Raw genomic sequence first — 20,870 nt, 5'->3', positions numbered from 1 at the left:
TCAGGTCAAGTTACCTAATCTTTCCATCTCAGCTTCTCCTCTTTGAGGGATCTGAGCTCCCTTGAATCTCTAAGTAATGTAAAGAAATCTGCAAAACCCTTTGTGAAATTATATAGAGTGAAAAAAGCAGGAATAAAAGAATAGAATACATGCTATCACCAAATAACAGGAAGGATAAATAAGAATGAGCAGGCATTAAGTAACTCAATGAATAGAGCACTAGGGTTGGAATCAGGAAGATTCATTTTCCTGAGTTCAAATGTGACCTCAGACACTAGCTGTATGATCCTAGATAAATCATTTAAGCCCTGTTTGTACAATGAGCTTGAGAAGGAACTGGCAAACCACTTCAGTAGCTTTGCCAAAGGAAAAAAAAAGCCCAAAATGGGTCATGAAGCATTGGATATGACTGAAACTACTGACCAACAATAAGCCTGGGTTAGTCTAATTTCCTTGGTTGTCTTAGGAATCTAATGGAATTTCTACAGCATTGGATGAAATGCAAAAGAGCCCCCTGAACATTTATTTAGGACAACATGTGGTTCCCACAAAGCTCTGTTATTTTATGTGATAGGAGTAGGGATGCTCAAAGAAAAACCTTAATGCTAGCAAAACCTCTGAAATGTTAAATAGAAAATATTGTATTTAAAATCAAAAATACTTATGTGTGCCAAGTTTTCACTAGGAATAGCAACTTTATTTTTTTTGTATTCTTTCCATTTTGGGGGGGACTAGTATTTGAGTTCTATCACTATATTGCATTTCCCAAAGTGTTCAATAGTGATTTTTTTGTAAAATACTATACTAGTAAATAGGAAGTTTTTTTTCTTTCCAGGGAGAAAAAGCCAAGTAAAGATGCTATCTCATTGTTTTTATTTTTACACATCTCTCCATTACATCTAAGGTTAAAAAAAAGATCCAATACATAGAAATCATTAATTAAATGGGAAGAGGAGAAGTAGGCTATACAACACACTTATACAAAAGTACTAGTAATAAAGTATCTGAAACAATGACTAGTTTTTGTTATTAGGCTCTTTAATTAGCTTGAAGTAAACTTGCTTTACTCTGGAGCATATTTGAAGTACTTATTAAAAACCAAGAAAATTTCTTGGTTGCAATCATCTGAAAGTCATCTCCAAGACTTGAAGAAATTCTGAGGCTATATTGTTTTAGCCAAATAAATGTTATCTATATTCTTGTGGCAAATATTAATAGAATTCTTTTTTCTTCCTCCCTCCCTTCTTTTCTCCCTCCCTTTTTGCCTCCTTCCCTTCTTTCCTCATTTCTTTCTTTCTTCCTTCCTTCTTCCCTCCCTTTCTTTTTTTTCTTTCTTTGTTTTTTGCTTGCTTGCTTTCATCTTTCCTTCCTTTTTATTTTTACAAAAACTAATTTTAATCTATGTCTCTTTCCTTTCCTTCTTCCTCCCTCTCTTGTCTTTCTTTCTCTTTACTTTCTCTCACCATTGTCTCCTGACTCTTGTCTTTTTCTCTCTCCATCTTCTCCTATCCCTGTATTTTTCTCTCCATTTCCTTCTGTCTTTTTTTCTTTTTCCTCCTCCTGTCTTCCTTTTTAACCTCATCATCTCCTCCTGTGTGTCTCTTTGTATGTCTCTCTGCCTCTCTCTGTCTCTAACTCTCTCTTTTTCTCCCTCTTCCTCCTTTTCTCTTTCTTTCTCTGTTTCTCTCTCTCTCCATCTTCTCCTGTCCCTTTCTTTTTCTTGCTTTTTCCTTCTCCTGTCTCTGTGTGTTTCTCTCTATCTCTGTATGTCTGTCTCCCTCTCCCTCCTTCCCTCTCTCTTCCTTTCTCTTCATCTTCTGGGTGTTTCTCTGCCCATCTATCTATCTTGAACTCACATAACAAAAGCAATGCTCGAGACTGGTCTAGGAAGCTTACTCAACGGATAAAGCCCAACACCAGTAAGAAACGGAAAGTCTCACTTCTCTTTGACCATCTAGAGCCAGGAGAACTGTCTGAACACCTGACTTACCTTGAATTCAAATCCTTCCGAAGGATCTCGGTATGTTTTGAAGACTGGCGAATGCTTTGGGGTTTCTGAGAAAAACACATAGCTGAGATTTAGGATCTATGAATGCCGAGATTCAAGAAAAGGGGCAGGGCATAAACCATCAAGGAACAAGGGGTGGGTATATGTGCCTGTTGCTATTCACTCATGGTAGAGTGAAAAGAGCTCTGTAGTTAAGGGATTTGGGTTCAAATCCCTTCACTCAGGCATTCCCTGCCCCAAAACAGAAGAAGCTGCCTCAAACAAATGGCAAGCTACTGAGTCTGCTAATACTCCCTACTAACAGGGAACAGGCCTTCCAAGCAGTCACACTAAAGCGGGGCTGAAAAGGGAAGTTTATCACCCCTGGAAATCTGAACTGGCAGTGCCTTCTCAATCAGAGCTACTAAAGATCTGTTTGATGCCAGTGGTCAGATAAATTATGGGGGAAGTAAGAAATCATTGCAAAAGTGAGTTGGTATTTTCCTTGGCACATTCTGGTGATACTGCTTTGCATTCATTCTTTCAACAAGCATTTATTAAGCTCCTGGTATGTGTCAGGCACTGTTCCAATAACTGGGAATACAAAGGAAAAATTTTTAAATGAGAAGAAAAAGCCAGTCCCTGCCTTCAAGATTCAACTTTCTTTCCTCTATGATACGGCAACTTTTTTCATAGAAGATTTCTCTAAAGATGTCTGTGTTTTATCTAGGCAATTTTTAGAAAATATATCATCTGGCATATAAAGTTGGATGGAAGAGGAACACAAGAAGTCAAGTCCTCTATCTTGTTGGAAATAGATTATGATGTTTATTGTTTCCTTTTTAATATTATTTCATAAGAGGGAAAAAGAAATAAAATATATATGTACTAGAGAGAAAGCCACTGAGAGATGCTACTACTGATAATGATGTGGCTTAAATACTAAATTCCAAAGTCTCAAATTTGTAGGTGTCCCAGATCTAGTAGCCATGCATGTGCCTGAGTCGTGGGTCTTTTTTCCTATAGTCAATGATATTTTACAAATTTCCTGCCAAAAATGCAATACTTAATTGTATCTGGTCACATGCCAGCAATAGCAATACTTAGAAACATTGATATGTAAGGCAGCTAGGTAGTGTAGTAGATAAAGTTCCAGACCTGGAATCAGGAAGATAAGTGTTCCAATCCAGCATCATTCACTTATTGGCTATGTGATCCTGAGAAAGTCACTTAATCCTATTTGCCTCAATTTCCTCATCTTTAAAATGAGCTGGAGAAGGAAATTGAAACCCCTCCAGTATATAATATATGAACACTTTATAAAAGTTGTTGGTAATGCTAGAGAAAGCAAAAACCCTGCCTTCTATTGATGGTGCTGATTTATTAGGGGCACCTTTGTGTTAGGGAGTCACATACCAAACTGGAATATACACTTAAGCCTCAAATACTTACTATGACATTTGTTTTCAAGCAAGTAAATAATTATAGGCTCATAAGATCATTGATTTAGAACACTAACATTTGAGACCACTGAGCCCACCCCCTCTGCTTGCCAAATACATATGTGTATGTATGTGTGTGCACACAATTTTACAAATGGGGGGAATGAGGAATGAAAGTTAAGTGGCTTGCCTTATTGGGGCTCCCATCACTTTATTTCTCTGCATTGTATCAAATTTACTTTGTTTCATCAAAGAGTTATAGCACTTACTATGTATCGAACACTGTGGCTGCATTAGTGTTACAAAGATAAAAAGGAAACAGTCTTTGTCCTTAAAAAACTGATACTTATGCTGAGGGACAAAAATACCATGTATACAGATAAGTTTTGAAAATATAGAGAGATAATTATATAGAAAATAAAGGAGGGAGAAAGAAATACATATAAAGAGAGAAGGAAGAGAAAATGGGGTGGGAGAGGAAGGAAAGGAAGGAAAGAGACAGAAAGGAGAGGCAGAGAGGAGAGAGAAAGAAACAAAGAGAGAAATTTCAGGGAGCACTAATATTTGGGGGAACCAGGAAGAACCTGGAGGGGATACATAGCTTATAGTCACAATATTGATAATTATTTCTAGCCTGGATAATTATTTTTCAGGGTAGATTATTGGTCAGTTATGCAATGGACTGGATGACCTCAGAGGTCCTTTCCTACTGAGATTCTGTTATTCTGTGTTTCTATGGGAGGTGGTATCATGTCATGGTAAGAGCTGGAAGTGTCCCTACTCAAGAGACCTGAGTTCTAATCCTTCAGAGAAGTAATAGCTGTGTGATCAGGATCAACCCATTTAATTCCTTTGAGTCTGATTTTCCATTTGTAAAATGGGGACAATGATGCTAATACTACCTACTTCAAAGAACTGGGCAAATCCCAGAAAAGTCCATTATAAACATTTAAAACTAAATGAAAGTGAGCTATTATTATGAACTTGGAGTCAAGTAAAGTAGGTTTTGTTTCTATAGTACATAGTGATAGTAATAATAACTAGTATTTTTATAATTATATAAGATTTACAAATCACTTTACATAAATTATATTTCATTTGATCCTCACAGAAACCTTATGATTTGATGATATTGTAATGTTGAGGCTATTATTAGCCCCATTTTAGAGATGAGAACTGTAAGATTGAGAGAGGTCAAGTGACTTGCTCAGAGTTATACAACTAGTAGTAAGTATCTAATTCAGGATTTGAACTCAGGTTTTGGAGTCAGGTTTTCCTGACTCATAAGACCAGTGTACTATCCATTGTTCCACTTAGCTGAATACTTGAAAGAACAAACGACTTGGTGTCATGTAATTTGGGGCAAGTGGTTTAACCTCTCTGAAGTTCAGTATCTGCATCTTTAAGTTGGGGAGATGATGTGCATTACTGACCTCACTTCCCATGACCATTGTGAGGAAAAGTTTTTGGTAACTATAAAACACTTTACAAATCTGATGATTGGCAGAGTGTGTCCAATCAAATGCAACACAGTGTTTCCTAAAAAATAGGACAACCCTCCTGATTCCTCTATTTCTCTTGTCAGTTCTCAGATTATCAAAATTACATTGTGAATAGCTGTGTGAAAGAGAATCCAACCATGGAGCGCTCCATCGCCTTATGTAATGGCATCTCCCAATGGGTACAACTGATGGTACTCAGTCGTCCCACCCCGCAGCTCCGGGCTGAAGTCTTCATCAAGTTCATCAAGGTGGCTCAGGTAAGTAATTACTCAAGTCCTTGACCTCTGTCTCTGAAATGACCAGTCCTCCTAGTCTTCTCCTAAGATGTACTTTCCATAAAGTTTGGAGCCCAGGGAGGAGCAGGACATAAAGAAGTCTCAGGAAAGCAAGATCCAGTAGTATACTTCCTTCTTAGTTGAGAGATGAATATTACTGTTGCATTCAAATCCAGTTGATCTCTGGATTGGTTTTACCTCATTATTTCCTTTTGATACAAGGAATAAGGGGCAGGTAAATTTGGAAATGAATATATTGTGAAAAAACAAACAGCATCAATAAAACTTGTAAAGCCCAAAAACTTTGATAGCTATTGTTATTGAGTTGTTTTCAGTCATGCTTGACTTTTCATGATCCCATTTGGGGTTTTCTTGGCAAAGATATTGGAATGGTTTGTCATTTCCTTCTCCACCTCATTTTACAGATGAGGAAACTAAGACAAACAGTTAAATAACTTGCCCAGTGTCAAAAAAAACTAGTAAGTGTCTGAGGCTAGATTTGAACTGGGTCTTCCTCCCTCCATGCCTGGTGTGCTATCTGCTACGCCATCTAGCTGCCACTTTGGTGACTACATTGATGTTAATGAACCCTACCCTATTCAGTAAATCATTAGAGTGATGGCTATGCTCCTGTCCAAGCAATCCCTCAGTAATTCTGAACAACCTGCTTATTTCTCAGGAAAAGACTTTTTAAGACAGATTTCAACCAATTAAAATGTTTTTTCCTCAAAATATACATATTAGGCTAGAGAATTCTACCACATCCTTTATGGATGGTCTTTATGTATCTTCCACCTTCTGAATGCACATTCTTCTGATCTCTTAAGAAAGGTGAAGGTAGATCTGGTTTATTTCAAAGCCTTGAAACTCTGCTCATGTTTATTCAATAAATACAACACAGTAAATCTTTGGTGAGACTCTATTTTGTGGCAGAAACTGTATTAAGTATTTGACCTGTGATTTCATTGGGTCAGGAAAATTCCAGAAGAATTAGAATTGGCCCTCATCTCTATAATTTCTAGTCTTAGAGAATCATCTAGAGCATTAAGAGATTTCCTAGGGTCACACAGCCAGAATCTATCAATAATGGAAACCTGATCTCCCAGGCTTTGAGACAATTCTTCACTTGCCATGTTGCTGGAAATTCAAAGATGTTTTTTAATACCATTGTCATCTTTAAGGAGCTTACTTGGCAAGTTTTAAGGTATGTGGTGATAAGTGTAGGTGATGTAAATTGGGGATGGGAGTCATTTAATCAAAGAGATTGCATCCTGACCATCTGCATCCCCCCACCCCAGGAGAAACTCCAGTTTGAGTCCAAATCCTCAAAGCCAACTGCCATTGGAAATCCCAACATGCATTTTAGAAATATAGTCTTAGTTCCTTCCCAGAGTCTTAAAAAAGATTTAAGGAGGGAAATACAGAGGAGTTTGTAATTGGATTGTTAGTGTTCATTTAGTGTAAAAAATAATTTGTGGCAACCAACAGTGGGAGAGTGGGGAAAGGGAGGCAGACTAGTTCTCCTCACACTGAGTGATGGATGGATAACATTTTTTCTATTGGGGTTGTACCACAGAAACTCCATCAGCTGCAGAACTTTAACACGTTGATGGCCGTGATTGGAGGACTGTGTCACAGTTCCATCTCCAGGCTGAAGGAGACAAGTTCCTATGTCCCCCATGAAATCAACAAGGTCAGTGTTACCTTCTTCACTTCACAGGTGCTTGGCAGGAGGCCCAGAGGAGAACATTGCCCCAAGCTTTCTTCCATCGGTATCAGCATCTACTCCCCACTCAATCCAGAAGAGGATGAGAATCTTTATTTACATAGGGATCCAAAGGAAGCTAAATGATACAGGACAGTTGATAAGCATCTATTAGGTTATATGCTAGGCATTGTGCTAAGTACCTAGGTGAACAAAGAAAAGCTAACCAGGGTCCTTGCCCTAAAATAACACATTCTAATCCCTTTTATTTTTCTTCTCCCTCAGTCCCTTCCTCCTCATTAAATAATCACTTTATGTTCTGGTCCTTCCCAACTACATTTGTCTTCCCATGCAACTGATCTGAGCAGATTTTGATGTTCATGTCTCCCTAGGTACTTAATGAAATGACTGAGCTACTGTCCTCCTGTAGAAATTATGACAACTATCGGCGAGCCTATGGGGAGTGCACCCACTTCAAGATTCCTATCCTGGGTGTACACCTCAAAGACCTGATCTCCCTGCATGAAGCCATGCCCGACTACCTAGAAGACAGGAAGGTGAATTTTCACAAGCTACTGGCCCTCTACAACCACATCAATGAGCTGGTCCAACTGCAGGAGGTGGCGCCACCCTTAGAAGCCAATAAGGACTTGGTGCACTTGCTAACGGTGAGACTGCCCAATCATTATCATTGCAGTAATTACAGTTAGTATTTATATAGTTCTATAAAGTTTGCAAAGAACTCGATAAATATTATCTCATTTTGTCCTCATGCCAAATGATGTTTATACAGATGAGAAGACTGAGGTCGATGGGGTTTAAGTGAGTTGCCCAGTGGCAAGTAAGTAAGGCCAGATTTGAACTCAGGTTCTCAGGTCTAGCACTCTATCCACTCAAACATACAGCTGTCTTTAAAATTAGATGGAGGAGGGAGCAGCTAGAGGGTGCAGTGGATAGAGCATTTTGGAGGACCTGAGTTCAAATCCTGCTTCAAATACCTAACACTTCCTAGCTGTGTGACCCTGGACAAGTCACAACCCCAATTTCTTCAGTTAAAAAAAAAAAGATTAGATGGGGTAAAAACAAACAAAGTAGGTGTTCCCCATATACATGAGAAGTCCCAAGACTTAGGAAACAGCCAGATAACAAACTAGGACAGAGAATGTCAATGTCACCTAGTCAATCAGTGAAAATTTATTAAACTCCTAGTATGTCAGTCTGTGTCCTAGCGTAGAAGATAACTGTCTTCTGGTCAAAACTGTCTCTGGTCTCAGGGAGAATATATAGATGCAAAGTGGCTTTTGTAGCAGCTGGAATTCTAAAAGGACAAGGTTCTATTGTGAGACCTGAGTTCTTAAATCCCTTCTCCACCACTAACTTATTATGTGGCAGAGGCAGCTAGGGAGCAGAGGAGGGTACTGAGCCTGGAGCAAGAAGATCTGAGTTCAAATCTGGTCTCAGATACTTACTAACCAAGTGAACCTAGGCAACTCATTTAACCTCTAATCTGTCTCAGTTTGTAAAAATATATATATATATATATATATATATAATAGCACTTATTTCCCAGGCTGTTATGAGGAACAAATGAGATAATATTTGCAAAGTTCTTAGCACAGTGCCAGTAAGTATTATATAAATGTTAGTTATTGTTGTTGGTACTTCTGTGCAACTGTAAATAAATCCTTTAACTGCCTCAGTTTCCCCAGACTATCACTTGAGCTAGAAGGAAATAACAAATCTTTCTAGCATCTTTGCCAAGAAAATGCCAAATGGGATTAGGTAGTTAAATGCTATTAAAATAACTGAATAACAAAAAAGAACACTTAAATCCTGAAATGAGTTGAACTGTCTGTATTTTTATTTCTTTATCTAAGAATGATCATTATAGCCTGCCCAACTTGGTGAAATAGAAAGAATGCAAGGTTAGGAGCCAATCAATCATTCAACCATTTATCAAATACCAGCCAATATGATAAGCACTGGGATTATAGAAGAAGGCAAAAGATAGTGTCTGCCCTTAAAAAGTTTACAATTTAATGGAATCAGAGGACCTAGGTTCAAAAACTGTCCCACCCTACCCCGTATAAACCTGGGCAAGTCACAGCCTCTGTGCTGGGCCTTAGTTGCTTCATCTATGAAAGCAGAAAGGCTGATCTAGATGACTTGTAAGATCCCTTTCTTGCTAAGTACTTTAAGAGCATAGTAGAAAAAAACCCAGAGTGGGCATCAGAAGACCTATGTCCTAATCTTTGCTCTGCCACCTTCTTTATCTGTAAGATTGGACTCAATGTTCTCTAAGACCTAATCCAAGTCTAAAACATTACTCAAAGTGAGAGAGTGAACATATTGCTGTTTATAAATTCCTAAAATTTTAGTTCCCAATATGTAAAATCTGTTCACAAGCTGATCCCCACCCATTGGGAGTGGGGATCAACTATTCTAAGCAACTATTTGCTTGGATGAATGAACACCACCAGATTGGATCATAGCACATCTATAGTTATAGTTGTTAAAATTCTAATGCATTGTGCCAATAAGTCTCATAAGGAAGAGTAGACTAAGAACAGAAAAGTTATATAAACTCTAAAGGGAAAAGACAAATATGTGAGAGGTTAATCTAACTTTGTTTGATCTACAGTTATCCCTGGACCTCTACTATACCGAAGATGAAATCTATGAGCTTTCATATGCCCGAGAACCAAGAAATCACAAAGCCCCAGTAAGTGTTTTTCAATATACTGATTGACCCCCTACTCCCATTAATGTGTACTAATGCAATACAGGCAGGTCTTAGAGCAGTTATTGTAAAGTTCAAACTTTGGTTGCTAATGCAGTTCAGTTTAACAAGTCTTTATCAAATCCCTGGGGCATAACTTTTATGTGAAGGAAGCTTAGTGTGATGAAGAAAAGAGGTTAGGAGAAGGTCTCATTCCTTTGGAAAGAATCTTAGACCAGAACCAAGTCCAAGTTAACTACCTTGAAGTCATTTCTTCTGTATATTGAGAGCTCAAGTTCATTATTCCTATTGAGCAGGAAGGGGACATCCACTTAAAAAAAAGCCACTTCAGAATCTCAAAGTATGCAAGTTGGTGGGATACTTTGTCAGAAAGAGATTTAAAGGATTGTTTTCCTTGTTTTTTATTAAGGTTTGGGGAAGTATATTAAAATTTTTTAAATATTATTAATTTATGGAATAAAAAAACATTTTATAGCATGGTATAATAATTTTTTAAAAGATTTCATATATATATATATATATATATATATATATATATATCTGCATGTGTGTATATATATGTGTGTATATATAAATATGTATATATATACATATTTATATATATGTATATATATATATATATATATATATATATATATATATATATATATATATATACATATTTGTGTCTAATGGTAGCCATCTTTAGGGTGGGGATAGAAGGCACAAGGGAAAAAAGGAAGAAAAAAATAAATATATATGTTTTGGGTTTTATTTTTCTAATATTAAGATTAATAAAGCTAGCATTTCCATAACTTAATACAATTTTAATACACATTATATGTAAAAGAAAAAATAATTTAAAAGATTATATATAAAATATAACTATATATATATAATTTTAAAGGTAATGTGTATGTGTGTGAATATATATATATATATGTAAATTATTTGCATCTAATGATAGCTATCTCTAGGGTAGGAGGAGAGAGAAAAAAGAAAGTAAAAATGAAATTTACATATTTGGGGGATTTTTTAGCATGAATTTTTATTTTTATTCATTTTTTTATTTTTTAAATTTTTATTCAGTTTTTAATTTATGTAATAAAATAAGCATTTCCATAACATAGTGTATATATATTTAAAATTATAGACATATATATTTATATCTAATGGTAGCTATTTCTAGAGTACTGAGGCAGGAGTTGGGGGAAAGGGGGAGGAAAAAAAGAAATGTATGAATTTTTAAGGTTTTTTTTAATATTAAGCTTTAATTGGGGAATAAAACAAGCATTTCTATAACAGTATAAATTTTTTAAATCTGATATATACATATTTGTGTCTAATAATGCCATCTCTGGGGTGGGAGGAAGGGAAAGGGCAAAAAAAAAATAGAAAAAAAGAAATTTATGTGTTTTGGCTTTTGTTTTTCTAATATTAAAATTTTAACATTTTATTATTTTATTTTTAATTTATGGAATAAAATAAGCATTTTCATAATATGATTTTAAAAGATTATATATAAAAATAATTTTAAAATGTAAAAGGCTATATATAAAATTTTTAAAGATTTTATATATATATGTATATAATTATTTTAAAAGATAATATATGTATATTTGTGTCTAATGATGGCCATCTTGTGGAAGAAGAGGGGGAAAAAACGGGGGGAAGAAATTTACATGTTTTAAATTAGAATCAACATGCCTCTGTTCTACTTCTCTCCTGCTTCTTTGTGTTCCCCAGTTTGAACAGGAATCAAAAACTTCAAACCAATCTATATTACTTCTTGTTGATGATTCTGAAGTTGAATAGGTTAAAATTATACTAACCTGTATGAAACACTTTGCTCACAATGCATGGATAGAGAGCTATCTTCAGAACTAGAAGATCTGAATTCAGATCTAGCCTCTAATACATACTAACTGTGTGATCTTAGGCAAGTCCCTTAGCATCTCAGTATGCTAGACAACTCTCTAAAAGGGATATTTGCAAAGAAAGTGCCAACTTGTATTTATGGAGGGAGTTTCCACATCAAGAAATTCTCTGTGCTGATAAAATAATAGGTCTAGTTTCCATCCTTTTCCTCACAACATTTCTAAGAGGAAAGTTGCTGTAATCCCCATTTTACAAATGCTTAAAAGTTACACAGTTAGTAAATGGAAAATCTAAAATTCCAACCCAGGGGTTGATTCTAAGGTCAGTATAATTTTAAATTCTACCTTGTTTAGCCTTTAGTCTACATACTCCTTACTATTTATACCAGGGGTTGCCAACTCTAGTTCAAGGGCTCAATCTGGCTCTTGTTTTTGTATTTTTAAGAATTAAGAATGTTTTAACATTTTTTTAAGTGGAGATAATTAGTGTTAAGTGACTTGCCCAGGATCATATATAATTAGTATCTGATGCCATATTTGAACTCAGCTCCTCCTGACTCTGGGAGCCAGTGTTCAATCCACTATACCACCTAGTTGCTTCACATTTTTAAATACAACAAAAATTTAATATAGAAAAGCAAAAGACATTCTTAGCTCCCGGGCTGTAGAAAAATGACCAACTACTGGTCTTACTCTCACACTTAAAATAATTAAGAGTTAGCTTTGAATTGATATAGTCCATGTGTAGGGTAAGAGTTGGTGGAGCAATGATGAGAAAAACTTCTAGTTACAACTTTGTCTCATGGTAAACAGTGGTATTGTCTCTAAATGTTTCACTCTAGCCTCTAACACCTTCGAAGCCTCCTGTTGTAGTAGATTGGGCATCAGGGATATCTCCCAAACCGGATCCAAAGACCATCAGCAAACATGTGCAGAGGATGGTAGATGTAAGTATAAAACTTTTCCTATGGAGGAAATCCTGAAGCTAGAGCAAGCCATGGGGAACTTCCTGGCCTTGGAGAGGAGGGAAAAGGAGATGTAGTGGTTATTTTGGAACTCATGAGAATGAGTTTATGGAATAAAACAAGCTTTTCCATAATATAATGTAATAATATTTTTAAAGCTATATGCATATTTGTGTCTAATGCTAGCAATCTCTGAGGTTGGGGGAGGGAAGAAAAAAATAAATATACATGTTTTTAAGTTTTAAATTTGAGCTGTTTCCTTATTTGTTAAGGTTTCCTTATTTAAAAAAAAAATGAACAAAATGGGTTAGGAAGCTCACTAGTCCTTATTATCTATCCCTTGTTGATGGTTCTGATAGAAGATTCAACAGAAGAGAGGTTGAAATAATAGTTACATTAGGAAACACTTTCCTCACAATGAAAGGCAATGGATTGAAAGCCATTCTCAAGATTAGAAATGAGAATGAACCGAGGAAATGACTCCAAAATGAAGGAGCTATGTCTTCAAACAGTTCATTCAGTGTTCTTTAGCCCCTGAATGCAGAGAAAGATGTATCTCTCTCTCACACCCTGCACCAAGATACACAGCATGGCAAGGAACAAATACAGGCAAAGAAATCTCCCAAATACCTTGTCATTTATTATATTATTTACATAATATTATAAATGTTATATGTTAAGTTATCAAATGATCAAATATCTTAGTTATTTGAGGGCTTTTTCCTGGGGGAGAAATGAGAGATAAGAAAAGAGATGAAAAAAGAGATTAAATGAGGAAAACCTAAATTTGGTCATTTTGAATAATACCTTCTGCATACTGAGTATTTAATAAATCATTGTTGCTTAATCAATACAAAGTGATTGGGGCATGCATATTAATTGATTACCTGCTATGATCAAGATGCTTGCCTTAATGTAGAAAAGCCTATAAAGAAGAGTAAGATATGGACTCTTTCTTCCAAGATCTTGTAATAAAGAGTTGCAAAAAATTGATAGAAAGATAAGTCAACAGAGCTATAGATAGATAGATAGACAGACAGACAGACAGACATACCTCACCCACCCCAAATGTTGCAATATGAAACATTGAATAAAAGATCTAGGCAGTAAGGACAGAAAATGTTCTTGGAATTCTGTGGTAGGAAGGATTCCCTTGTGGCCTACAATGGTAAGTTTTTGAAGGATGGTTAGGCAGAAGGGAAAAAAAAAAGAATGACCAAAAAGGGCAAGGTAGCCAGAGGTTAAATATATATATTAGATATCTTGGTAGGACTGGGCGCACATGCCAGATATAAAACCAGATATAAAAAAGATAAAGCCGTGACCCACACATCTACTTCGGTGATGATTGAGGAGCAAGGGTTCTGTATCCCCCTATTTGAGTAATGAGAGGTTTTCATCTGAGTACTCTTAATCATCAGTCTTTTAATTAACCTGAGAAATTATCAGTGGCTCTTTGAGTCATAAGAAAATTCTCTTTTCTTATTTTTTCTTCAAGTCTGTTTTCAAGAACTATGATCTTGATCAAGATGGATATATTTCACAGGAAGAGTTTGAAAAGATTGCTGCCAGCTTCCCCTTCTCCTTTTGTGTGATGGATAAAGACAGGTGAGGCTTTGGGTGGGTGTTCATGGTACATAGATGCAAGTCTCAGTGGATGAGAACAGTATGATACAAGGAGAATATATATATATATGTATATGTATATGTATATACAAAAGAATATGTATACATATCACAATCTTATACTAGTCAGTTGTCTTCTAAGACTCCCTGGTATATCACGTGAACAACAAAATAGAGGAATAGATATTTTCTTGAATTCTAATGACCTTTCAGACTACTCCAAAATATAAATTACATGCCAAAACGACTTCAGTTGTCTCTGTGGTCTGAGATACCCAGAATTCAAAAGAAGGTTAAAAACAAGTCCAGAATTGGCACTCAGTGATCTTGAGCTCATTCAGCTACCCTTCCCTACTTCCCATGCTACCAACAGCAATAGTGCAATAGCAGACCCAAGAACCAACACAGACCCACCCCCACTGTAGCCCTTTCTCCCTTCTTTCATTAGCACAGAGACCCTGTTTCCAAGCTGTGAAAATCTGCACCAGATAGATAAAATCCACAATCTTATAGAGTCAGGGCTACAAAGCTTTCAACTGATGATACTAGGATGGAAAGCCCCATGGTATAAATGGAGTAGCTCTTTGAGCGCCCCAAGCCAAGCCAGAGACCCAAGGAACAAAGAAAATGGGAAAGAACACCAGGATAGGACACTATATATGAAGGTAATACTTCAATAACCTGAGGAAAGAGCACAACAGCCAGCTGAGACCCATTCTGACTATTTAAAAGTCATTTGAGGCAAAGACCTAGGCTGCTAAACTGTAAATTACCCACCTAGAAAGAGGCTTAGACACTCTGAAATTCAACATAGGGGAAAATTGTGGGAAAGGGGAAGACTGAAATTACCAAAGAGCTCAGGAAGAAAAAGACTCAAAGATCCTGAATATAAGCAGATAAATCAACAGGATACACATTTGTAACAAAAGGTAATATGGTTTCAAGAGCAAGTAAATGAGTTCAGGCATCCATGAATAAATACTGAAGAGCAAAGTCTTGTTACACATGATGAAATAGAGAACCCTGTGGAATGTGAGGAGAACATGGAATCAGAACTGAGTGATTTAAAACATAAATGAGAATTATGAGAGCAGATTTCATGTCCTGCACAGTAAAAACAATGGGAAAAATACAAAAACTGAGATTGAAGGCAAACTTCATGAAAGAAACAAGAGAGAGCAGTAGATTGGGAATGCCACTATATTAAAGTAAAAGACCATCTAGAAGAAGAAAAACAAACAAAAAAATAATATTAAAGGGAAATAACTTCACCGTGTAAGCAGAATATACTGATACTAATCTCAATGATAGAATTTGCACAGATAATATAATATGTCTCCCAGAAAAATACTATAGAACAATAACAAGAAGAACAAAAAACTTAACACTGCAGTGCAGGTAATAATAAGAGAGACTTCTAACTAAAGAAAATGAAACATTAGTTGAAAGAATTCATAGATCAGTTCTAGGAAAACAAAAAACAAAAACCCAAGGCAGCACATTTCTAGATTCATAATGATTGAATTTAGTAATTCAATTAAAAAACAACTAGTTCTACAAACCATTAGGAGAAAGACCTATAAATACAAAGGAAAATAATAATATATCTACCAGAAAATAGAGGAGGCAATGAAATAATGTATTCTGAAGAGCAATGGATCTCAGCATACAAGTCCATGAAGAGCTATTCTACAAATCTGACTTTAACCATAGATGGAAAAAAAATAAACACTAAATAATCAAAAAGGCATAAAAAAAACAAAACTGAAGAGAAACTATTTGCTTCCAGAATATCCCAAAACAACAGAAATGCATAAAGCAAGGATAGCAACAGCAAAAGAGTGATGACTTAAAAATTCCTTTCTAAAATGTGTACAAAGAGACAAGGGTAAAGGCAAAAGTCTAGCAGAAATGAAGTGAAGAGGTGGACATGGGTAGTATGGATAAAATCTGACAACAACCTGCCTTCAGATGAATTAATATTTCTTTGTAAGACTATATTACAGCATGGAAAGGTAATACACAAGGAGGAGGGGAATGGGATGGAGTTAGGGTAAAACAGATATCAATTTGTGGTAGCAGATTTTTGCTGGAAGAGTGGAAGAATAGGGCATGGGTTACAACAATAGAGCTTTCCAGGTCTCCTTACTGGATGAACTATTGTATAGAAGATATGACACAAATTATGTGTGTATGTGTGAGGTAACAGACAGACAGACACAATGAGAAACAGAGAGAGAAGGAAGAGGAGGAGAATCAAAAGAGAAAAAGAGAGGGAGAAATGGGAGAAAGACAGAGGGAGACAGAGAAACATAGATATGTACATACACACACACACACACACACACACACACACACACACACACATATATATACATATATATATATATATACAGAGAGAAAGAGAGAGAAACTCAAGATCACAAAGAGTTTTGTGCCATGGAATTAATAGTGTTTCTTTCAACCATGATTCTGTCTCCCTGTCCTGATAACTGAGTCCTCTTGAATGGATAGGTTCATGGACAGAAAATTAGTCTAAGCCTAAAGAATATTGATTCCCACTAAAGCAAAAACTCTTAACTCAGGTGCCATAGACTTGTTTTTTTTTTTAATATTTTGCCAATTCTATCAATATAATTGGTTTTCTCTGTAACTGTATTTTATCTTTTTGACCTTATTATTTTCTTGTATATTTATTTTTAATATACATTGCTTTATGAATCATGTTGGGAGAGAAAAATCAGAGCAAAAGGGAAAAACCACGGGAGAAAAAAAACAGAAAAAAAAAGTGAATATAGCATGTATTGACCCTATTTTGTTTTGTGATTTTTGAAAACATGATTCCAAGAAGCATTCCATAGCCTTCATTCACCAGATGCCTAAGAGGTCCAGGACACACACAAAGATAAAAACCACTGCACTATGAGATTGTCCTCATGGAAATGCCAAGGGCCAGCAGGGGAAGGGAGTTTCTCTAGCATAGCCATGCTCATAACCTCTCCACGTAAATTCCCCAGCCTCCACATTCACATCCTCATCCCTTTTCTTCTTTGGTCTGCTAACAGGGAAGGCTTGATCAGTCGGGATGAAATTACTGCCTACTTCATGAGGGCCAGTTCGATCTATTCCAAGCTGGGTCTTGGCTTTCCTCATAACTTCCAGGAGACAACTTACTTAAAGCCTACCTTCTGTGACAACTGTGCTGGATTTGTGAGTTTTCTTTATGGAGCTTCAGGGTTGGGATATAAAGATGTGGAGAGTGAGGACAGAAAAGGTCTAGAATAAGAGAGCAAAAGAATAACCAGTTATTGCTCATTGTTACTAAGAATGGGGTTACTAAGAAACTAATAGCAATTGTTATTATTCAGTTATTTCAATTATGTCTGATTCTTTGTAACCCATTTTTATTTTCTTGACAAAAATACTAGAGTGGTTTGCCATTTCCTTCTCCAACTTGTTTTACAAATGAGGAGAATGAAGTAAACAGGATTAAATTACTTTCCCAGAATCACATAGCTAGATTTGAACTCAGGACTTCCTGACGCAAAGTCTGGCACTCTAACCACCTAGCTGCCTTGAACAACAACAATAATGATAATTACAGCTACAATTAATATAGAACTTTAAGGCTTACAAACCATTTACATGTTACCTCATTGATCCCCACAGCACCCTGTGAGATGGGTGATATTGTTTTTCCCCTTTTATAGATGTAGACACAGGATGACAAAGCTTAAGTGACTTTCTATGGTCATACAACTAGTGAGTGTCTGAGGTAAAATTTGAATTTTTACCTAAGCCTAGGAACAGTATAGTGCAGTGAAATGAAATCTTACTTTGAAATTAGAAGCAATAGATTCAAATCCCATCTCTGACATATATCACCTTTGTGACTGGGAACAATTCACTCAATTTCACTTTTCCTCAGTCTCCTCATCTGCAAAGTGAATGGGCTACATAGCCTCCAAGGTCCCCTTCTGCTATAAATCTGTGACTATGATCTTGTGAATAGGTAGACATCAGATTCTGATTTCCTTGCTATAATTTACCACTTCTCCCAAAGCATTTGCCTCTAAAAATAGTTTAGTTTTCTACTTCTGGGGGATGAGACCTTGGAGAAATATAGTGGGCAGGTGCTTTAATAGGAGACCAAAAAAAAGTAGATGAAATGGGGAAAAAAATGAAATCTGAGCTGAAAGGAGTCCACATAAAAGAAGAATTGAGTGGGCTCTCACCCACCCAGTCCTTGAGTATCTGAAAGGCCAAGGCAGTGTGTTCTAGGACTTTTAGTACCTTGAGACCAAAAAAAGCACTATACTCCACAATCAATTTTCTCTGCAAACTTTGGTCTCTGAACCAATGTGAGCTTCCTTACTGACCATTCAGGGAGGTGAGGGGTAAGTCATCTGGGAGGTGGTGGGTCTCTCTCTGAGGTCATCCTCACAAATCTTAATCTAATGCCTCTTTTCTCTGTGGAGAGAAGCTGTGATGTCTAAACCTATTTTTATATTTCCTTATCTCTGGCAAAATCTATCCACATTAGGAAGGCTTCAAGCATAACGTCAGCAGTACTCTATTTGCTTTACAAAGACCGATCTAACTAATCATGGGGAGTCTTATCACCAGCAGCCTGGCCACTTCATGACAAATTCTTTGGCTGTGGCAAATCAGAAAATAAAAATACAAAGAGGGAGAAATGGAATCAGGTCCCAAAACACAGAATCAAACAATATGGATGAAGTGAACTACCATTGTTAAAAGAAGTTTTCTAACATGTCTCTTGTTTGCCTTTTATAGCTCTGGGGAGTGATAAAACAAGGTTTTCGGTGCAAAGGTAAATTCCGGCTTTCTATATTGCTTTGTGGGCTGACCAATGAGTTAGTGACTTTAGTGACTTAGGTAGGGTCAATTTATCAGCCTCTCATGTTGTCTTCTAAAGAGACAAGTCCTTTTGGCAGTCACTCATTCATTTCTACAGCTTTCAAATTTGCCTCCTTCTCTATTCTATTCCATTCTATTCTATTGGAAGTGATAACTGCCATGTCCTAGAGAACAGTTATATCTATATCTCTATTATATATGTGTGTACATGTATATGTGTGTGTATATACACACACATATGTATAGTTATCCATTCCATATCACAGGGGTTAGGGTCACAATACCCCCATAATCTAGAAAATCAGCATAAAATTTTGCCCCCCTTTCTTATTAAAGAAATCTGATTTTTTTCTTTTATGAGATGTTGATAAAAGATAAAAGATGTTGATATTATACAATGCTATATATGTATATTTTATGCACTAAACTTTTTGTGTCATCTGCTGGCTCTAGTATGTCATCTGCAATTTTCTCAGATGACCCCCCCCAAAAAAAATTCCCATTTAATTATCTAAAACAATCCACAATATATTGAAACCACAGGGTGGGTAAGTCATGATACAGAAGAGATAACTCTATGTGTATGTATGTATGTGTGTATATGTATGTGTAAGTGATAGCTTTGTGTGTATATATATATATACATATATATAGATATATATGTATATATGGTATACATACATGTCTATACGTATTTATGTATACCTACATATAGATATATGTGTGTGTGTATGTGTACATGTATATGTGAGTATATAGATGGAGATATCTCTTCCCCACGTAGATTCTGGGCATGGCAAAAGACCTCACCCTCTACTTCTTTTGTAGCCAACATAGAGAAGCCTTTTAGTTCCAGTGGAAGGACCACATCAATACAACAGGAAGTTACTGCTTTAAAAAGCTAGTCCAATGTTTGCATTACTCGAAACCTAGGATATAGAAAAAGAGAGGACATAATCTCCTCACAGCCTGTGCTGGAGTTCAGGATACTTATCTGGAGTATACTCAGTTTCACCCCGAGCACCACATTTTATAAGGGACATCAGCAAAATGGGACCAATCCAAAGAAAGGTGACTGTGATGATGAGAGAACTTGAACCCATGACTATGACGATCAGTTGAAGGAAGTGATGCTTTTTAGCCTAGAGGAAAAACTTGAGTTAAACATAATTTCTGTCTTTATATATTGGAAGGATTTGAATCAGAGGCATTTAATGGCAGAGCCATTAAATTTACTTTGCTTGACCCTAAAAGACAGCTTTGATCCAAGGGCAAGAGAAGTTCTAGAGAGGCAGATTTCAGCTGAGTCTGAGGAAGAACTATCTGGTAATTAAAGGTATATGCAAATGGAATGGGTATGTGAAATAGATCATTGTCAGGATATGTGCACTAGGTAGGGAGCTGCCCCACCTCATCTCAGAATGGGTAGGGGCCATAGAAATCACAAACCATAAGGTTTGGGGTCTTCACTTAAAGTCACAGAATCTCAGTATTGGAAGTGATGTCCCCAAACCCTGGTTAGCACAGCTATATTAGACGTACCCAAGACAGAATCCTGAATACACGTATCAGAGGTGTTCAGAAGTAAGGAACAAGAGATGGTGGCTGAAATCTCCGGACACTCCCCTCACATCTTGCTTCTAATCTCCTAACTTGAGAGAAGTCAAAACAGTCTTTAATTTGGAGACCCAAAACACCTGCTTGATGGATTAGCTCATTAAGAATGTCCCTTGCTACCAATGAGACCAAAAGGGTCCAGATTTTCCACATGAAGAGAATATGCAGTTTTCTAGCTTCAGAAAGAATAGAAAAGGGAGTTTGGAAAAACTTGATACTAATCAGGAGTTATTTAATTCTCATTCCTGTTCCTTGGCACTAGCTGGTCCTTAAA

General features: G+C 36.4%; 1 protein-coding gene across 1 annotated transcript in view; it reads left to right on the top strand.

Moving 5' to 3' along the window:
• The window catches only part of RASGRP1 (RAS guanyl releasing protein 1), a 113,464-nt gene that overhangs the window by 83,682 nt on the left and 8,912 nt on the right, over window positions 1-20,870 (top strand). Inside the window, exons 6-14 of the mRNA XM_074289232.1 lie at window positions 1,867-2,020; window positions 5,015-5,188; window positions 6,783-6,899; window positions 7,304-7,579; window positions 9,553-9,633; window positions 12,350-12,454; window positions 13,971-14,080; window positions 17,164-17,308; window positions 18,896-18,932. Of these exons, the coding sequence (XP_074145333.1) occupies window positions 1,867-2,020; window positions 5,015-5,188; window positions 6,783-6,899; window positions 7,304-7,579; window positions 9,553-9,633; window positions 12,350-12,454; window positions 13,971-14,080; window positions 17,164-17,308; window positions 18,896-18,932 (1,199 nt within the window). The remainder of the gene's footprint in view (window positions 1-1,866; window positions 2,021-5,014; window positions 5,189-6,782; window positions 6,900-7,303; window positions 7,580-9,552; window positions 9,634-12,349; window positions 12,455-13,970; window positions 14,081-17,163; window positions 17,309-18,895; window positions 18,933-20,870) is intronic.

The sequence above is a fragment of the Sminthopsis crassicaudata genome, chromosome 2 (genome assembly GCF_048593235.1).
Source record: "Sminthopsis crassicaudata isolate SCR6 chromosome 2, ASM4859323v1, whole genome shotgun sequence".
Lineage (NCBI taxonomy): Eukaryota > Metazoa > Chordata > Mammalia > Dasyuromorphia > Dasyuridae > Sminthopsis > Sminthopsis crassicaudata.
The sequence above is the reverse complement of the archived record's forward strand: the minus strand, read 5'-3'. Positions and strand labels throughout refer to the sequence as shown.